This window comes from Magallana gigas, chromosome 6 (genome assembly GCF_963853765.1).
Source record: "Magallana gigas chromosome 6, xbMagGiga1.1, whole genome shotgun sequence".
NCBI lineage: Eukaryota > Metazoa > Mollusca > Bivalvia > Ostreida > Ostreidae > Magallana > Magallana gigas.
This window is the reverse complement of record NC_088858.1, coordinates 52,277,471-52,294,416: the sequence shown is the minus strand read 5'-3', so window position 1 is coordinate 52,294,416 and position 16,946 is coordinate 52,277,471. Positions and strand designations below refer to the sequence as shown.

At 32.0% G+C, this 16,946-nt stretch overlaps 1 protein-coding gene across 1 annotated transcript; it reads left to right on the top strand.

Annotated features, from left to right (window-relative positions):
- Window positions 1–1,212: 1,212 nt before the first annotated feature.
- LOC109619418 (uncharacterized) lies at window positions 1,213–15,867 on the top strand. Its single transcript, XM_034467199.2, has 17 exons — window positions 1,213–1,724; window positions 1,816–1,895; window positions 1,976–2,019; window positions 2,116–2,383; window positions 2,651–2,745; window positions 3,670–3,750; window positions 5,328–5,435; window positions 5,544–5,654; window positions 5,782–5,856; window positions 5,960–6,087; window positions 6,189–6,281; window positions 6,367–6,459; window positions 7,305–7,470; window positions 8,165–8,308; window positions 8,434–8,519; window positions 8,610–8,680; window positions 11,735–15,867. The coding sequence occupies exons 1-17, from the start codon at window positions 1,353–1,355 to the stop codon at window positions 11,832–11,834; spliced, it is 2,115 nt and encodes a 704-aa protein (XP_034323090.2). The 5' UTR covers window positions 1,213–1,352; the 3' UTR covers window positions 11,835–15,867.
- The last annotated feature ends 1,079 nt before the right edge of the window (window positions 15,868–16,946 follow it).

The window sequence follows — 16,946 nt, the reverse complement described above, 5'->3', positions numbered from 1 at the left end:
AGATGTAACATTTCTAAAACCCAGACTTAGAAAATAATATTTTGAAAATGAATTAATAATGTAAATAAACTTTCATTTACTAGACTTATCGTATACACGTACATACTAAGATTTTAACACCTTTAGAGACCCTGACGTGCACCTGGGCACATGACACACCTGTTGTGTATATCTTGTATATTCTGTGTTAGTTCCAGGGGTTTTCTTAGGTTGGACAAACGATATGCTCTAACTAAATATACACAAACGAACAAAACTATGTCTAGACAAACAAAGCAGTAATATCCCGCCCGATATAACAAAGGCAGTCGAGAGTCTTTTCATCTTTAACATATACATGTATCTGGATCTGCTAGATACATGTATATATTAAATATGAAAAAACTCTCAACTGCCTTTGTTATATCGGGCGGGATATAACTGCTTTCATCTATTAATTTATAATAGGAAACAAAATTCTTTAATATAATGTCATGCGCAGATTTAGATATAGAGACTGCGCTCACCCCTACAACAATTTTGAACCCACCCCCCCCCCTCCAAAAAAAAATAATAATAAAGGATCTAATAACGGCCATCTGTGTCCATTGGAACGGTGTTGATGATAGCGATCTGTGTTCAAACCGCCTGAAACACCCCCCCCCCTCCTTGCAAATTATATCATCACTCGAATCACCCCCTCCCATCCTTTCAAAAGAGCTTTTGCATGTATGTATTTATGATGAATCTGTTCAGCTTGATCAAACTTGACTTAAAGAGAACTTACAGATGGTGTAAAGACAACTTAAAGGGAGCGTAAATGTCACTTAAATATGCTTAAAGGTGACTTAAAGATGGCTTAAAGGTGACTTAAAGACGTTTGGTCATTAATGACCTATCAGCTCAGCTTAAAGGTGACTTAAAAGCGACTTAAAGATTGTATATCCTTTAAGCCACCTTTACGCCACCTTTAAGTCACTTTTAAGGACTTGCTCAAAGATTGTTTTCGCCCTGTGGAGATCAAAGAGATAAAAGTATACATATTATTTAACAAGTCAACTACTATTGTATTTTAATGTGTTCTTATGTATGGTGTGAAGATTATAATCTAAACTAAAAGGAAAAATGTCACTTAAATCAAGTTCTACCGTAGAATTCACTAGGCATCCTCAGCATGTTGAAGAAAAAACAATTCCTTTTTTTTTATTCAACCAATTCTTGTCGTTGCAGATCAAAGTGTCTATGTAGGTTCCTCTGTTGATCGCTCGACTTCCCAGAACTTAGTCATTAGTCATGGATCGAGTAGTGATATAAAGAAGTCATCCATATTATCATTAGAAAAAGGATCGGTGTCAAAAGAGAAGACCATTGAAATGAGAAAATCGTATTATACCTCTCTTAACTCTCATGAAAAGAATGAGATTTATTTGGATGCCATAGTGCAAACAAGTACGGAAGAGAAAATGGACATGTCGCCTTGTGAAGATGTCCTTCAAAATATTGAAAACTTGAAAAAGTTAGAGGATTCACCGTCTTTTCACACTGTCTCCAAAGAGAGTCACACTGATTGTGCACCCATTGCTTTTGAAAGTAATGATTCATTATCTTGTGCCTCCGCCGAATCAACGTTACAAAAAGGAGAACATGATGTTGAAAATCATCTCGAATATTCTTGCTGTAAAGATGAAAGAACAAGTTGTATTGAAGAAGCAAACAAACAAACTAAAAATGCCATATTACAAATGGTAATGTCCTATTTTTGCAATTCTAAGTCACTATAAAACATCAATTTTAAAGGAGTGTCTTGTGAAATGAATACTTTACTTTAATTTGTAGGTCCAACGACCTAATGAATCCTTAGAGAGTATGGAAAAAGACTACAACGTAATATTTGATGTTATGAACTCACGTTCAATGTAAGTAATATTGAAAACATCACATTTTTCATTTTATTTTAAAATTTTTAAAATCTACAGTAATATTATTTAATTAAAAGCTCTCAAAGTGAGGTAAAAGAAAGAGGACTCAAAATGATAACAGGTAAAATTATAAGGCATATTTTGATGATCAGTTTCTATTTTTTAATTTGGATTGCTGAATAAACATTGAGTAATCGGTTATAATATTTGATTTAAGAGCTAGAACACTTTTTAAAAAATGTCATGGCAAAGATGAAGGAAAAAGATGATGCCATCGCAAACCTCCAAACCATTTTAAGAAACCTCAATGAAAAAGTCAAACTGCTGGAAAAGAAAATTCAGGTTTTAGAATTTGCCAAAGCAAAAATTCAGAAAACTGCCATGCAAGAATCAAATCTATTGGTTCATCAAAATGAAGAAGCTCCAACCTCCCTCAACCTTATTCCTTTTAAGCCTAATTCGAAATTAGCCACTGAAAAGAAAAGGTATAATGGTAATATTGAATAAAACATCGAGATGAGCAATTTTATTTTTTTATTTTTTTTAAATGACCTAGATAATATAGTTAAGCTTGTGTATAAGTAAAACCTTTGGTAATGTAATCTGTGTTCCTTGTACCCGCATAAAGTCATCAAAATAAAAAAGCTCCTCATTTATAGTAGGTCAATCAGATATTTTTCATTACAACGTTCATTGATACATGTATAAAAGATTCTGATGTTGTAAAATATATTTTTATAATTTTATTATAGCTTTTCATTGGAAAATTTTGATGTCGATCTAGCATCAAATAAAATAGAGCAGGAAAATGAGGACATGGCTCCTTGTGATTCTGAAAGGGCTCCAGGTAAATCAGTTACATCATTCTTTACCATGATGCAGTTCTTTATCCCCGACGATCATAAATGCCTTGAGTTTAGATGAATTATTAATCTTTAAACCCAGTGTATACTATTACAAGATTCGAAAATCCGTTTGGCTCACGTGTTAAAATAACTTAAAAGAGCATGGTCACGATTTTTGTCAAATTCTGTTTTTCTGTTTTTAATGTTAACAATACTATAAGAATGTATTTTTGATGATCAAATGAAATTTGAGAGTCTGTCGTTAAATTAACGCTTTAAGCAAGATATAAGGCTTACAATTCTTTGTAATGTAAATAAGGCTCGTGATCTGTTTTTGTTTATATAGGCTTAATTTCCTAGTAAAAATCCTTTTAAGCTGATTTGTGTATCTTCCTATTCTTTTTAAGCATAAATAAACATTTCTAACATTTAACACATTCATTTAAGATTTAAAACTGGAATTTTTACTACGATTTTCAAAATGTAAACAAACGCTTTGTTTACAGAGCAAAGATTTGTAAGCTCTCTAACTTGCTTATAACTCAACGAATGACACTAAAATTGTGGTTGCCAATTAAAAACGCCTTACGGAAGCATTGTAAACATTAAAATTTGACCAAAATCTTGAACATGCCCCATTAAGAAAGACAACGTAAAAACTTCATCTTTACTTGGCAGTGGAGTGCAAATAAACGATTCTGAATCAGAAATGTCAATAATTCTTGATCAATACATAAAAGAACAAGACAGAGAGGGGCAACTGAAAAAAACATGCCCAAAGCATGTTTTTAAATGTTCGGTGGAAAAGTATCAGACTGCAATTTGATGCGTCAAACGTGCTTGACACAAATGTTATCATTCTAAATGCTCTTATAAAGCTTGTTTTCGATGCTATTATTTAGCTTTATTGTTTCATGATTCATAAGGCAATTCCGAGAATTTGACGCAAAAGGAGATATTACCTGTTGGATACTGGGTTGATAAAGCCAATGAAATTTTAGGAACGAGTAAGTTACATTTCTTTACATCAGTTATATCCTTGCCTCAGTTTATATCATTGGTTACCAAGTCTATTTATATTTCAAAAGATGATCATTTAATCTAAGGACATCCCTGTTTTCCCAATCGTGTTCGTCTGATATAAACAAAGCGTGTATACTGCATCTTTTAAAAAATATTAATATGGCTGTTTTAGCTCACCTGAGCTGAGGCTAAAGCGAGCTTTTCTGATCACATTTTGTCTGTCGTCCTTCTAACTGTCCGTCTATCTGTTTGTCTGTCTGTCTGTAAACTTTTCACATTTTCAACATTTTCTCCAAAATTACCAGGCCATTTTCAACCAATTTCAGCACTTAGCACAAAGGAAAAGGATTTTTCTCATAATTTTATCAGCCGGAAAAGCTGAAACTTGTGTGGAAGCATCCTAGGGTAGTGTAGGTTTATAGTTGTGGAAATCATGATCACCGGTGACTGGTTCTCTCTCTCTCTCTCTCTCTCTTCCAGCCCTGGGCGCCGCCATATCAATATTGGTCGCCATTTTGTTTTTATAAAGTTAGTTTGATCATTGATTGATTTGCATTTATTGTTCAATTCAAGTTTAATTTTATTTTAAAAAATTCAAGTGAAAACCATATAAGTTTCAATAGTGCTTCAATCAATTAACACGACTAATTTAACGTATATTTTATTAAATTATTAGATGAAAAAAAACATTAACATCAAGGAACTGATCTTTTAGACACTGAATAAAGCATTCAATTTTCCTACCAGCACTCGACATATGAATTAAATTGATAAACAACGAAAAAAGAAATAATTTTGTCGGAATCACGTAACTTTATTCGGCTTTGTCCGAAGACAAAACTTGTATGTTTTACGTACGAGGCACGCGACGTTTAGTTTAACTTTAGCTAATGATTTGAGTAGGCGGATCCTACTGTGTGCGCGCGTTTTAAAAAAATTGTCCTAAAAAAAACAAAGTGCACTGCGTTAAAATTTGCGCTCGGTCCAACGGTCACACCGTTTACATATCACAATAAACTATTTGGATTTGGATTGTTATGGTTGAGGTTGTACAATTTCTATGGGGTTTTTCACAACTAAAACCACACTCAATTTTAATTATTTACATTAAACAGATTTTTCTTCGCGAACCGAATTTTACGCATTTGGGACAAATACACTACGGGTAAAATATATCGGGGGAGAATACATACAGGGCAAACAAAATTACTTAGACTCGCGTAGCACACAATTTTAGCACTAATATAATTGTTTATACTGTGTGGGTCTAATTCTAATTAAATAGCCATTACATGAGTTATTATGACTTTTATTTGTAGGTACATGTAAATGCATGTACGAATGATTTGTATTTCGAACAGTTTGTTGTTGCTAGGATACGGTTTTAGATCCAGGATTTGATTAGTTAATTTAGATATTGAACCTAAATTGAATCGAATCTTGAATCTCTTATTTCGAATCTCAAATTTTTGAATCTCGAATCGGTAATGAGCCTTTTTGGCTTTTGTAGATTTGAGTGTTTGTGAATCTATATAAAATTATGACTATACATTTTTCACAGTTGCCTTAGAAGAACCGGTAGATAATGTTCTCTGTCTGGATACATCAGACAGTATGGCAGGAGAAGCATTCCAGACGATGATTAATCTATCTCTTAGATTTTTATCAGGTCTGTTATTTCTGTTTTGGATATGATTTCTTAATTGATTATTAGTTAATTGGTCTGTTAATGACATAAGATGATACCGAGTATGTTACTCGTATTTATCTTTGTAAGGTTTAGAACATTCGTCGTCAAACCAGAAGGTTGGACTGGTTTGTTTTGGAGGTTACACCAGAGTTGTAAGACGCTGTTGTATGAATTACACAAAACTGAAAGAGGAAATACGTGAGTACCACTTACACTTTCCCTAGCATATATATGCATGCATGCACATTTAACATTTAAAATGAGTGCTATTAAATCATTATTATCAATTATTTAATCTCCAGTGAAAATTCTGAATACTTTTCAGAATCGTTGAGACCAGGGGGCCCAAGCCCTTTGACAGCTGGGATTCTGCTAGCACACAGTGTTGCATCTAGAGAATGTAATAACTGAACTAATACCAGCTATGTTGTAAAAAAAAATAACATTTAGTACAGCTATTTCTGATTTGGATGTTTAATGATTTCTTTAAACTGTTTTTGAAGTGACGATCCCAACACTCCAGGGAGTCAGCTTTTTCCCTCGCATAATTGTCCTAACAGACGGAGTAGCTACTCCAGATAGAGTAACCGGATGTGCAGACTTTATTCCAGATATAAAGGAGCGTTTAACGGTAGACATACCTCCTTTTTGATCGAGTCATTGTATTTAATGGTTTTAATGTCAATTCATACCAGTTACACATATATGAATGAATTATTATTTTTCTTATAGATTTGTGCAGATATAGACGGGCTAGTTGAAATGATGAGACGATCGACATCACCTCCTAGAGTTTACTTCGTTCCTCTTGGGAAGACGGATGAGGTAAAATAAAAAAAAATGAAGCACCCTCGGCTGTATTCATTTAAACTTTAAGTCGTTCTTTATATTTTTCGAAGTTTTTCTTAAGTCCATTATAGAGCCATTAGTAAGAAGGACACATGGACAAATCATTACACCAGCAAACTTCGACGAATTTATTCACCAATTTGCAGGAGGGAAGGTAAAATTTCATTAATATATCAAATAAACAAGCAGACTTAAATGCCAAATTTCATACATTTCCTATTGATGTAGGTATGAGTTATGTACTGGAATTAAATATAGATTCATTATCTTATGCAAGTATTTAATTCCGCGATTCAACCATTTTGCATCAAATCGCGAGAATTAAAAGTTACGATTGCCGAATACTTATCATAGATTAAATTTAGTTTACATCTGTCAAAAAAATAAAGGAGAGATATTAAAATTCGCCAGTTGTGCTCATCGGATATTTATTTCTCGCATTTAATTAGTATTCTACAGTAGATAGTGTCGGTGGCTTTTTACATAATATGGACATACATGACAATACTTTTTTTCAACTTTGCGTTCACCAACAAACAAACTGACCTCGTTTAGTTTTGTTATTGATGCATATTTTGAGCAAAAGCTAATTTATAACGATTTTTATGTACATGTTAATGAAACATCATCTTTTTCTGATTAGAAGTGAATGAACATACTCAAGTAACCATACAGTCAAAATTTCTCACGCATAAATTAAATAAAAATAAGACAACATACCACATTAATTGCTGATGAACACTATAGTTTTTGAATATTTAATGGGTAACAAATATTCACAGAGACAAAAGTTCCTGTTACATGGAACACAGTTTTGAATGAAAAATATTTGGAACAGTTTCATCGTGATAGATTCTAAACAACTGTCAACTTATACAAAGAGTTAATTTGATATGAACTTGGCAAGGTCACATTTACAGAATATTTTAAGAAAACAATTTTTGACTGTTTATTATAGTTTGCAAAAATAGAGGCAAAATATTATACTTTTCTATTTAGCTTTTAGTCACTCAACTGAGACCATCTTTTCCTAACTTTTACAAAGAGACTGACATCAATATGCCTCCTATAGGCACCAGAGTTAGGAGGGGTCCGGACTGGCAATCAGACTTTGATGAACAAGATTCTCGCGGTCCAGGGACAGTTGTTAGTCATGATCGTAGAGGTAAGTATATTTAAGCATTGAATCATTATTTTTTTAAAGATGTGGTCTCATAACTGCAACGGTGTGTGCATACAAAATGAAAAAAATGTTTGCACACACCGTTGCAGTTATGAGACCACATCTTTCAAAAAATAATGATTCAATGCTTATATTTACATTTTTAACATTTATTCTCTTTCCGAAATCATGATTTATTTGTAAAAATCTCTGCTTTATTCAACGTGTTATGTGCAATTAACGGAAGAGCCATTGGAACAGCCGAATCATGCTGACAAAAATAGTGCACAGAGGTTTTATAACTTAACAGAGAATTTTATTTTTCATTTTGTAATTTGATCAATTTACTTTTGGTATACTAAGAAATTATAATAAATTGAATTTATTTTACTGTGCAAATATGTTAACATCAAGAAATATTAATCAGCGTAAGTATAATATCTGGTCGTGATCTGGCTTGAAGTCACGAGGAGAGTCAGTCACGTTCTTCGAGAAATACTAAAGGAAGACTGTATTCATACGCACCAGATTTTGCGATTTGGTCTTCTGTGTTATGCGTAAATATCACTCAAATAAATCAATGGAATTTTATAGGGGGAAAGAAAGTAAATGTAAATATTTAGTAATATCAGGCCTTTCAAGGGCTTTTTAACATCAATTGCTTCAACAATACGTGTTAAAACGTTGTTAAATGCAGGTTTTATATCCATAATGTGGGACAATGGTCATCAATATCGGTATCCTTATGGAATCCAGGGTCGATTTGCAGTAATGGTTGTAGACGAACCCAGAATTCTTCAACGTCATCAATTAATCGAGGTCGGATGTCTCGTTAAAAGAGGTACAAAAGTTTATAAATTTTAAAGCTCTGAACAATATTTTGATACACATTAAAATGGCAAAACTCAAAATTAGAGTTTCACTCTGTTGGTGTTTGCTTGATGAACTGAGTTTTATTCTATTAAGGGTATAATTGGAGAGATAATGACAATGATGGTGGTCCTGAAAACATTGGAGTTGTGTTTAGGGTGCACTCAGATGCAACAGTTAGTGTATGTTTCGCATTATTCTCCTTGGATATGAATTTTTTCATGAAAACATGATGATAACGTTTCTTAATTTATGGTATGCTTTAACTATAGGTACGGTGGCCGACTGGACAACGAAGGAGATACAAATTTGGAAAACATGGATACTATGAAGTAGAACTTAGGTATTTATTCATCTGAGTCACTCGGATGACCTGATACAATTTGTTTTCATGCGTGTCCGTCATTCGTCGTCGATTTACATTTTAACATTTTAAAGTTCTTGAAAACTACAGGCAAATTGTTATGATTGTTGAATAAGGGCACATTAAGGATAAAGGTCATATAAATTGTGAAAAAAAAAACTCTCACCATCCCGTAATAAAAATTTGTATTCTCTACTTACACACATATTGTAAATATCTCCATAAAGTCCTCTTTCAAATTTTTTATGGTCCATTTGTCAAAGGCGGGACCAATATGGCCATCTATCGCGATATACTCAAAAGGTATTAAACCTTAGAAAATCTACTCTACTTTCACAGTAGTAGAAGATAAAGTGAATGCAGAAAAATAATGTCGATGAAGCCCTCTACCTAAATCTTGAGATAATGATCACTTGGTCAGAGGTTCAGACCATTGCGATGGGTCAATACGACCACATCGTGAACACGTTTACAAATTTACAACTAATATTTTACCTGTACTTTCACAATCATGTCAGAAAGATTAAAAACATTGTTGTTATGTCCATGAAGGCCTCTTTTTAAACTGTGAAGTCTCAGTTTGACTCTAATTTATTTAAAATATGACACATCATTGCGATTGGTCAGTACGACCACATCATAAACATGTTTACAACTTTACAATTGATATTTTTATTGTACTTTCACAATCATGTCAGAAAAATTAAATGCATTGTCCTTGAAGTCCTCTTTTTAAACTGTGAAACAATTAGTTTGACTCCAATTTATTGTTTTATTGTTATGTCCAATAAGCCCTCTTTTTCAATTGTGAAATCTCGGTCGACTCCTATTTAATGCTTTGTTGTTATGACCAATATGTCCTTTTTTAAACTGTGAAATCTCAGTTTGACTCCAATTTATTGCATTGTTTTCTGCAATAAACCCTCTTTTTGAACTGGGAAATCTCTGTTTGAATCCAATTTAATGCATTGTTGATATGTCCAAGAAGCCCTTTTTGTAAACTGTGAATTCCCAATTTGACTCCAATTCATTGCATTGTTGAACATTATGTCAAAGAAGCCCTCTTTTTTCAATTGTGACATCTCAGTTTGACTCAAATTTAATGCATTGCTGTTATGTCCAAGAATTCCTCTTTTTAAACTGTTAAATCTCAGTTTGACTCCAATTTATTGCATTGTTGTTATGTCAAGGAAGCCCTTTTTGTAAACTGTGAATTCTAAGGTTGACTCTAATATATTGCATTGTTGTTATGTCAAAGAAGCCCTGTTCTTAAATTGTGAAATCTCAGTTTGACTCCAATTTAATGCATTGTTGGTATGTCCAAGAAGCCCTCTTTTTCAACTGTGAACCTCAGTTTGATTCCAATTTATTTATAATGAGGTTATCTTTATTTAGAAAAGGATTTTGTTATTACTACTACAAGATTGTTTAAAAGTTTTAAGTACAACTTTTACGAAATGAAACCATTCATATTTGATATGATTTATATTTAAAGCACACTTAAACACAATTCACGTTATCCTGGTGCAGCTGAGTTATCAAAAAAGTATAGTCTGTGATTTGGGGGGAAAATATTCTTTAAAAAAACTAGTTACATATTTAACCATATTTTTCTTATAAGCACACAATAATTTCTATCGCTACTAAAGTTGTCTAAATGTATAGCTTGAATTCGGTAAGGATTAGTTTGATACCTATTCATCTTTACATTCCCCTTATATGAATATTGATTTATAGGAATATTAGGAATCTGACAGTCTGACAATTATATGCTGATTGCATTATAACTTAATAAGAGTTTTATATAATATCATTTAAATTAAGCGAATTCTTAATTTAATTTACAACCAACGAATCTTAATGAAACTCTAAGCGAGTATAAGAATTATATTTAAAAAGTGTCCTCTAAGTTAAGAGATGCATATTCTACAACTCTGCTTATTATATAGAGATCTTTTCTTGTGAATAAGACTTCTTTTTAGATAATTCCTACCTTAAAAAAAAAAAAAAAAGACAAAGTCACGTGATCATACAATTTGTTTTTTTAACACATTTACAAAATACTAGACTTTGACCCGTGCGTGCACGGGTTGACATTGCATATCGAACATTTAGAAATAGGTACATCGATACACCTTATTATTGACATTTACATAACAAAGCTATAAGCCTACAATAATGCTATTAATTTCACTACACTTTCCTTAGTTTGAATAACCTAACTGTGTCTCGGGAAAAGCCCCTCCCTTACTTATACCCGTAAAGTAGCAGAAAATTGCAGAATCGCTCTGGAACGATTTTGGAGAAAGTTAATGAATGATGTTGCCTTGAAAATAACAGTCAAATACATCACAACAAACCTTTTTGAGACTGCAAATACCTTTCAACTAAAAATTTTAATCCATAGAATGGAAGAACTCAACACCTTTTCACCAACGTACACGTAATCGTATATTCTTTGTAAAACTGGATCTGTAGCACATTATTCATTTTTACGATAAAACATATTCTATCATCTCTCTCCTAACAAATATAATGTAACATTTTTGCATGTAATCAAATATTTTTTGTCATCACGAAGATGAAAGTAAGTGCTTAGTTGAAATGTATATTTGTTATTTTATACTTTCTCTCATAAGAAATCATTAATTTATATGAACAAAATATATAGCAAAAGTCCAATGAAAATTTACCCGTATTTGTATTATCATTTCTGAGTTTATGCAGGCAGATGTGATATTGTGGAAACAAATATAAACTAAAGATCCCGTTAGTGTGAATGTATTGCGCAAGTGCAAGATTGTAAAATCCAAAAAATCCAGGTGATTTCCGGGATTTTTTGAGGAATTTTCGTTGATTATTAATTAGCGAAGCTTAACTGAGAAAAAATAAAAACAAATTGGTAATCTTCATGTACCAAAGATGTTTAAAATATATAAAACAAAAGACAGTATTCTTCCGATTTCTCGGTATTAAAGACTAAAAATTCGAGTCTATTATTTTAATATAGTAGTATAGATATATCTTATTTAGTGATGCTTTGGACGAAAATGTACAATTACGGATGTTAAGCAGACAACACAGGGCGGGTGCATACTCGAGGAAACCAAACATCATCGTGAATCATCTTTAATCAAGTGGTGCTGACAATAAACAGACTTCATGACTGAATCAGGGTTTATTAACAAGTGATTCGTTTTACTTTTTATGGAAAAATCCTAGTATTCTCTTAAAATTTGCAATTGCATTGACGCTGAACAAAGAAAATTTCCTTTCAATCGATTTGGATATTTTTGTTCAAAATACTTTTGCAGATTATGGAAGACATTGTTTATACATGTTTATGACTGATTTAGTGCTTCACATTTCAATTCACGTTTCTTGAACTAATTCCATTTACAAAGTCAATGTTGAGTTGAATTTTCAATTTTGAAGTTACCGTATTTTTGTTTTGAAATTAAAAAGATTGTTCGATATTACTTTATCATTTCTGATGTTCAGTGTTAAACACGGATCCACATATTTTAGTAATATCTCTTTTGAGATAAAAGTTAAATATTTTTGGCTTGTTTCGTGAGTTTTTATGCTAAGAATATCAAGGAAATCAACGTAATTGTCTGCAAATGATACACATATTAAATGGTGATCAATTGAAATTTATATATAGATATAAGTTTTGCTTGTGTGAACACTCTTGGTTTTTCCTAAGAAAGACAGGAATAAATATACTCTGCAAAGTTTACAAGTACTTTTCTTAAGTCTTGTGACATAGTGTTTTTTGTACTTTGGAAATATTGATCGTGTTGTTCTTTTTTTAAAAACGAAATATTGCTGTATAACACAATCGATTCATTTGCCTGTCAAAGTGTCAAATGTTCTAATTCTCCCTATATTTTCTGTATTTCTGCGCTGGAATTTCTTTTACTTTTATTGTAAAAGGTCACCAAATGGTGAAAATATACAAAGTGTATACCTCCTGGCTTGGTACAAGGGTTAGTCCAAAATTGATATTTTTCATTATTTAGCAAATTGCGGTATAGATTGGCTTAGAAAAATTAATTTCTAACAAAATAATATTTTTAAAATGCTTATATGTTTATGTTGATGCTCTGGCAATAAATTTTTATTCAAAATAGGCATTTCCGCCTTGAATGAATGAGCAAGTCACACTCTTTCCTTTTTGATTATACATAGTGGATAATACCGAGAAGGATGACGCATGACCGCCATTTTAGCATATAAACCCTAGCAAGATCATTAACTCAATATTTCTCAACTTATGAATATTAAATGTATTTTTATTTTGTAAAAAAAAAAATACAAAAGGAAGTTATAACCTTGCACCTACGGCTGCATAAAAAAGACGCGCAAAAGCACGGCGCTCGATCTGTACTCGGCCTCGTTAAGTTATAGAATTTAAGATTTTAATGACAGTATGACAGAAAACGTAACAAGTTTTGGCTTTAAACAACGCAGAACATAGATTACAAGTTCTCTTCACCTCTCTACTTTTGACATTTTTTTCTTTGTAGTTGCTGAACCGTCTTCTGTTTTAACAGGGAAGTTTCGGTTGAGACTCTGATCATTTTTGAATTCTTCGTAATCTGGTAAACGGTTTTCATGTTTTTTATTTCGGCAGCTTTCTGTGCTTTTTTAGCAAGTTGCTCTGTGTAGCAGCGCTTAAATCTCTTTTCTAACTTCTTCACTATCTTATCTTTCTTTTTAAACTAGGCAAATGTCTTTTCTCTCAATACATGTGATTTCGCATCTAGGAGGCATTTGTTTTCTTGTTCCACTCTACAGGGTAGTCCACGTGTCTTTGAATATCCTTTAACCTGTTACTTTCGTCACTGCATCAATTATGGCCGGATGGAATTGATCGAAAGTGAGAGTTGTTTCGACTTGGGGTGTGCTGTTCCTTTGATATTAAGTTTTACTCTGACACCCGGGTCTTTAAGCTCGGTAACATCAAACCCGTGCTGTTACTAGACCCTGCCATGGCCTTTCTCATCTTAATACAAATCTTGGCTATAACAAGGTTGTGGTCATTATCGATGTCAACATGGCGAATTGCTTGCACGTCCTTTAGAAGGTGCCTCCTCTTACTGACAATCATAACGTGATCAATCTATTTTTAATTCACCCTGTTGGTGATGTCAAGGTCATCTTGTAGATGGTTTTATGAGCAAAGAGAATTCCTTCTATGACAAAGTCATTTTTCTCGCACATGCTGTATGTGAGGCCGTCAACTGCATATTTACCCTCACTCTTCTTCTGTCGTGGTTTATCTGCCCAAGTTTTACAGAGGGACATCATGCTTTGGAATGTCACAGGTACTGCTTGAAGAGAGCTGTCAAAGTTGTCATCTTCTTCTTCTTCTTCTTCTTCTTCTTCTTCTTCTTCTTCAGTTGGTGCAATAGCAAAATGAAGACCTTCGTGTAAATATAGTTGAATCTGACATACAGTAGGTTTTCATTGATAAGCTAACATAGCATTCCAAAAACAGGGTGGCTTGATCACAACCCTCCTCCTCCCTTTTATTAACATCATAACCAGATTAGATTGTTTAAATTGCTCGTCAAATATATTGTCTTTTTAGACAAGAAACTTAAATCTGTCAGAACGAATAGCTAATTCGTTGAGCCAAATCTTAATTCATTCAAACAAATAATTTATCTGTCCAAATGAATAATTTATCCGTCCAAACAAATAGATAATTCGTCCAAACAAATTTTCGTTCACCCGAACAAATAATTTTTTTTAGATTAATATTTTTATTTTATTTATCATATTTAAATAAGCTAGTTATTCGTTTGAACAAAAACCTCTTTCGTCCAAATGAATAATTTTCTTTTGTCTGGCCCTTCCTGGTCGCCGTAAATTTGGCCAAGTTTTAAGATATCCTTGTAATTAATGAAACTAGCACATTAATTTGCGCACAAGTAAAGAGATAGGCTAGCTATAGAGATTTTTCAACCACCTATTATATTTTGCTGTATGTTATTATGGGTATGCACTTTCCTATTTTATAGGTTGTAATAAGTTTCATAACATTAGGGACCAGAGGGTGCAGAGGGGCATTTTTTTCTCGCAGCAAACATTTTTCCTAAATTTACATATAGAAATTTGAACTATCATGGAGTTGCCCCTCCCCCCTCTAACTCTTTTTTAAGAGACAATATGATATAATTGTAGCAAAAAAAGGTAATTGGCAGTGCTGTTTAAAATATTAGCAATTATACTAATATCCACATAAGTTTAAAATATTAGCAATTATACTGATATCCACATAAGTTTAAAATATTAGCAATTATACTAATGTCCACATAAAGTCTCTGGAAAAAATATTACCATTAAATTCTTCAAGCAAATTACCACTGATATTGTCACTTTACTTCCTACATACCTTTTCCTTGATTAGCACGCTAACCAAACTCAAATGAAATGTGTAAATTCACGTGCAGAACTTGAGTCGTCGTTTTTGCACGTGAACAAATAGAACCACTTCATTTAACGGGGATGGAGATGTCGTTAAAAGAATATATGAGACAAGTAAGGTGACATTTTCTGCAGATAAGTGTCCTAGAAATTTATCTAAACAATTTTTTACAGGATTTGAGTAGATTTTAGATTAATCAATCATAAACGCGCAATTATTGGGCGCCGAAAATTGTAGTTATATGAACATCTCAAAATCTCAAAGCCATATTTTGGCACAATTCAGATGTGGAATACTCCCAATTAGAATTGAAACGGGGCGATATAAGGGGGAACCTCTCAATAAAAGAATATGTACTTTTTGTGTATTAAATGAAATAGAAGACGAGAGTTATTTTCTGTTGAATTGTACAATGTATTCTGATTTTAGAAGGGAATTATTTAATAATATAGGATATAATCCAAGACTAGTAAAGTCAAATTTAGACTGTATTTTTTTTTCTACTGTCAAATTTTCCGAGACAAACCTCTAAATATTTACTTGAATGTTACCTTCACAGACAATCATTATTGTACAAAAACGCAATGCGTAATATGTGTATATATGTTATAATTGTATTTAGAGTGAAATATAGGCCCAATGGGCCGGGTGTTTCAATATCTATTTTGTATAACATTTTGTAATTTGTTATAACACATGTCACTTCAATAAATTATTTACTTACTTATTTACTTACTATATGCTTAACAGACTTACAAAAAACTTTATTCATCTAAAAACCCAAATTCAAAACAATCAATAAAGTTTTAGAAATATTCTATAAAAAAACCAACATATTATTTATATTTTAAACAATTTTAGTATTAGAAATTTATCTTTTCAATATCATAATAGAGATATGTTGTATTGATGATTACCTTACTTTACAAATGTTACGCATGAGAAAAAATCGATTTTTCTATCAGTTTTCTGAAAGATATATCGGGACAATATTGCCTAAAAAAATTACTATTATATAAAAGACAATTAAACAATACTATAAGTAAAACGTATCGTGATACAATTAAAGAACATGTTTATCATTGATGAACAAGAATAGAACATGGAAATTACATGAACATGGCTTACCACACATGAAAACGTTTAAGAAAGGAAAAAAATGTGTTATATTTTAAAACAAAAGTTCTCTTTGGAATTACGAGCATCATGGTTATTATGAATTTTTTTTTAAACAAATACGTTAGAAGCTGGTGAAATTTTGTTTTGAAAACAATTTTGTTTAACATCGTTGTATTTGTAAGTTCTAAAACTATATTTAGAAAATGTTCAATATATAAAACTAATCAAATATGCTGCTTATAATCAAACAACGGATATGGAACGGACATGACTTGAACAAAAAGGAACACAAAAAATGTATTATTTTCCTTATTCGTTGGATACTTTTGTAACATGAACTGAGAAAAAAATAGAATGTGAATTCGAAGATCTCAGAGAAGTTAATGGTCATCATGGGAAATTCTACTAGCAACACCTCAGTAGATCATACAGGCAAGTTAAAATAATTTAGCTGCAAATTTTTTTCTAAATAAGATGCTAAAAATGTAACTTTTATTTTGATATTGGTTTATTCAATACAAAATAAATAATAAAAAGGCATATTTAACTGTATGGTTCATATTTTATTAAATTCCAAACGATAAGCTTTGTTTCGTCCCAAAATATATTCAGAAACCTAAGAGATCAAAGTATGGATATTATTTAACAAGTCAACTTCTATTGTATTTTAATATGTTTTTATGTATG

Bases quoted from the DNA above. Each gene is read 5' to 3' on its own strand.
- LOC109619418 (XM_034467199.2), top strand. From the start codon at position 1,353: ATGAGAAAATCGTATTATACCTCTCTTAACTCTCATGAAAAGAATGAG. The intron at 2,384-2,650 runs GTATAATGGTAA...ATTTTATTATAG, and splicing joins TTAGCCACTGAAAAGAAAAG to CTTTTCATTGGAAAATTTTG. The intron at 3,751-5,327 runs GTAAGTTACATT...CATTTTTCACAG, and splicing joins CAATGAAATTTTAGGAACGA to TTGCCTTAGAAGAACCGGTA.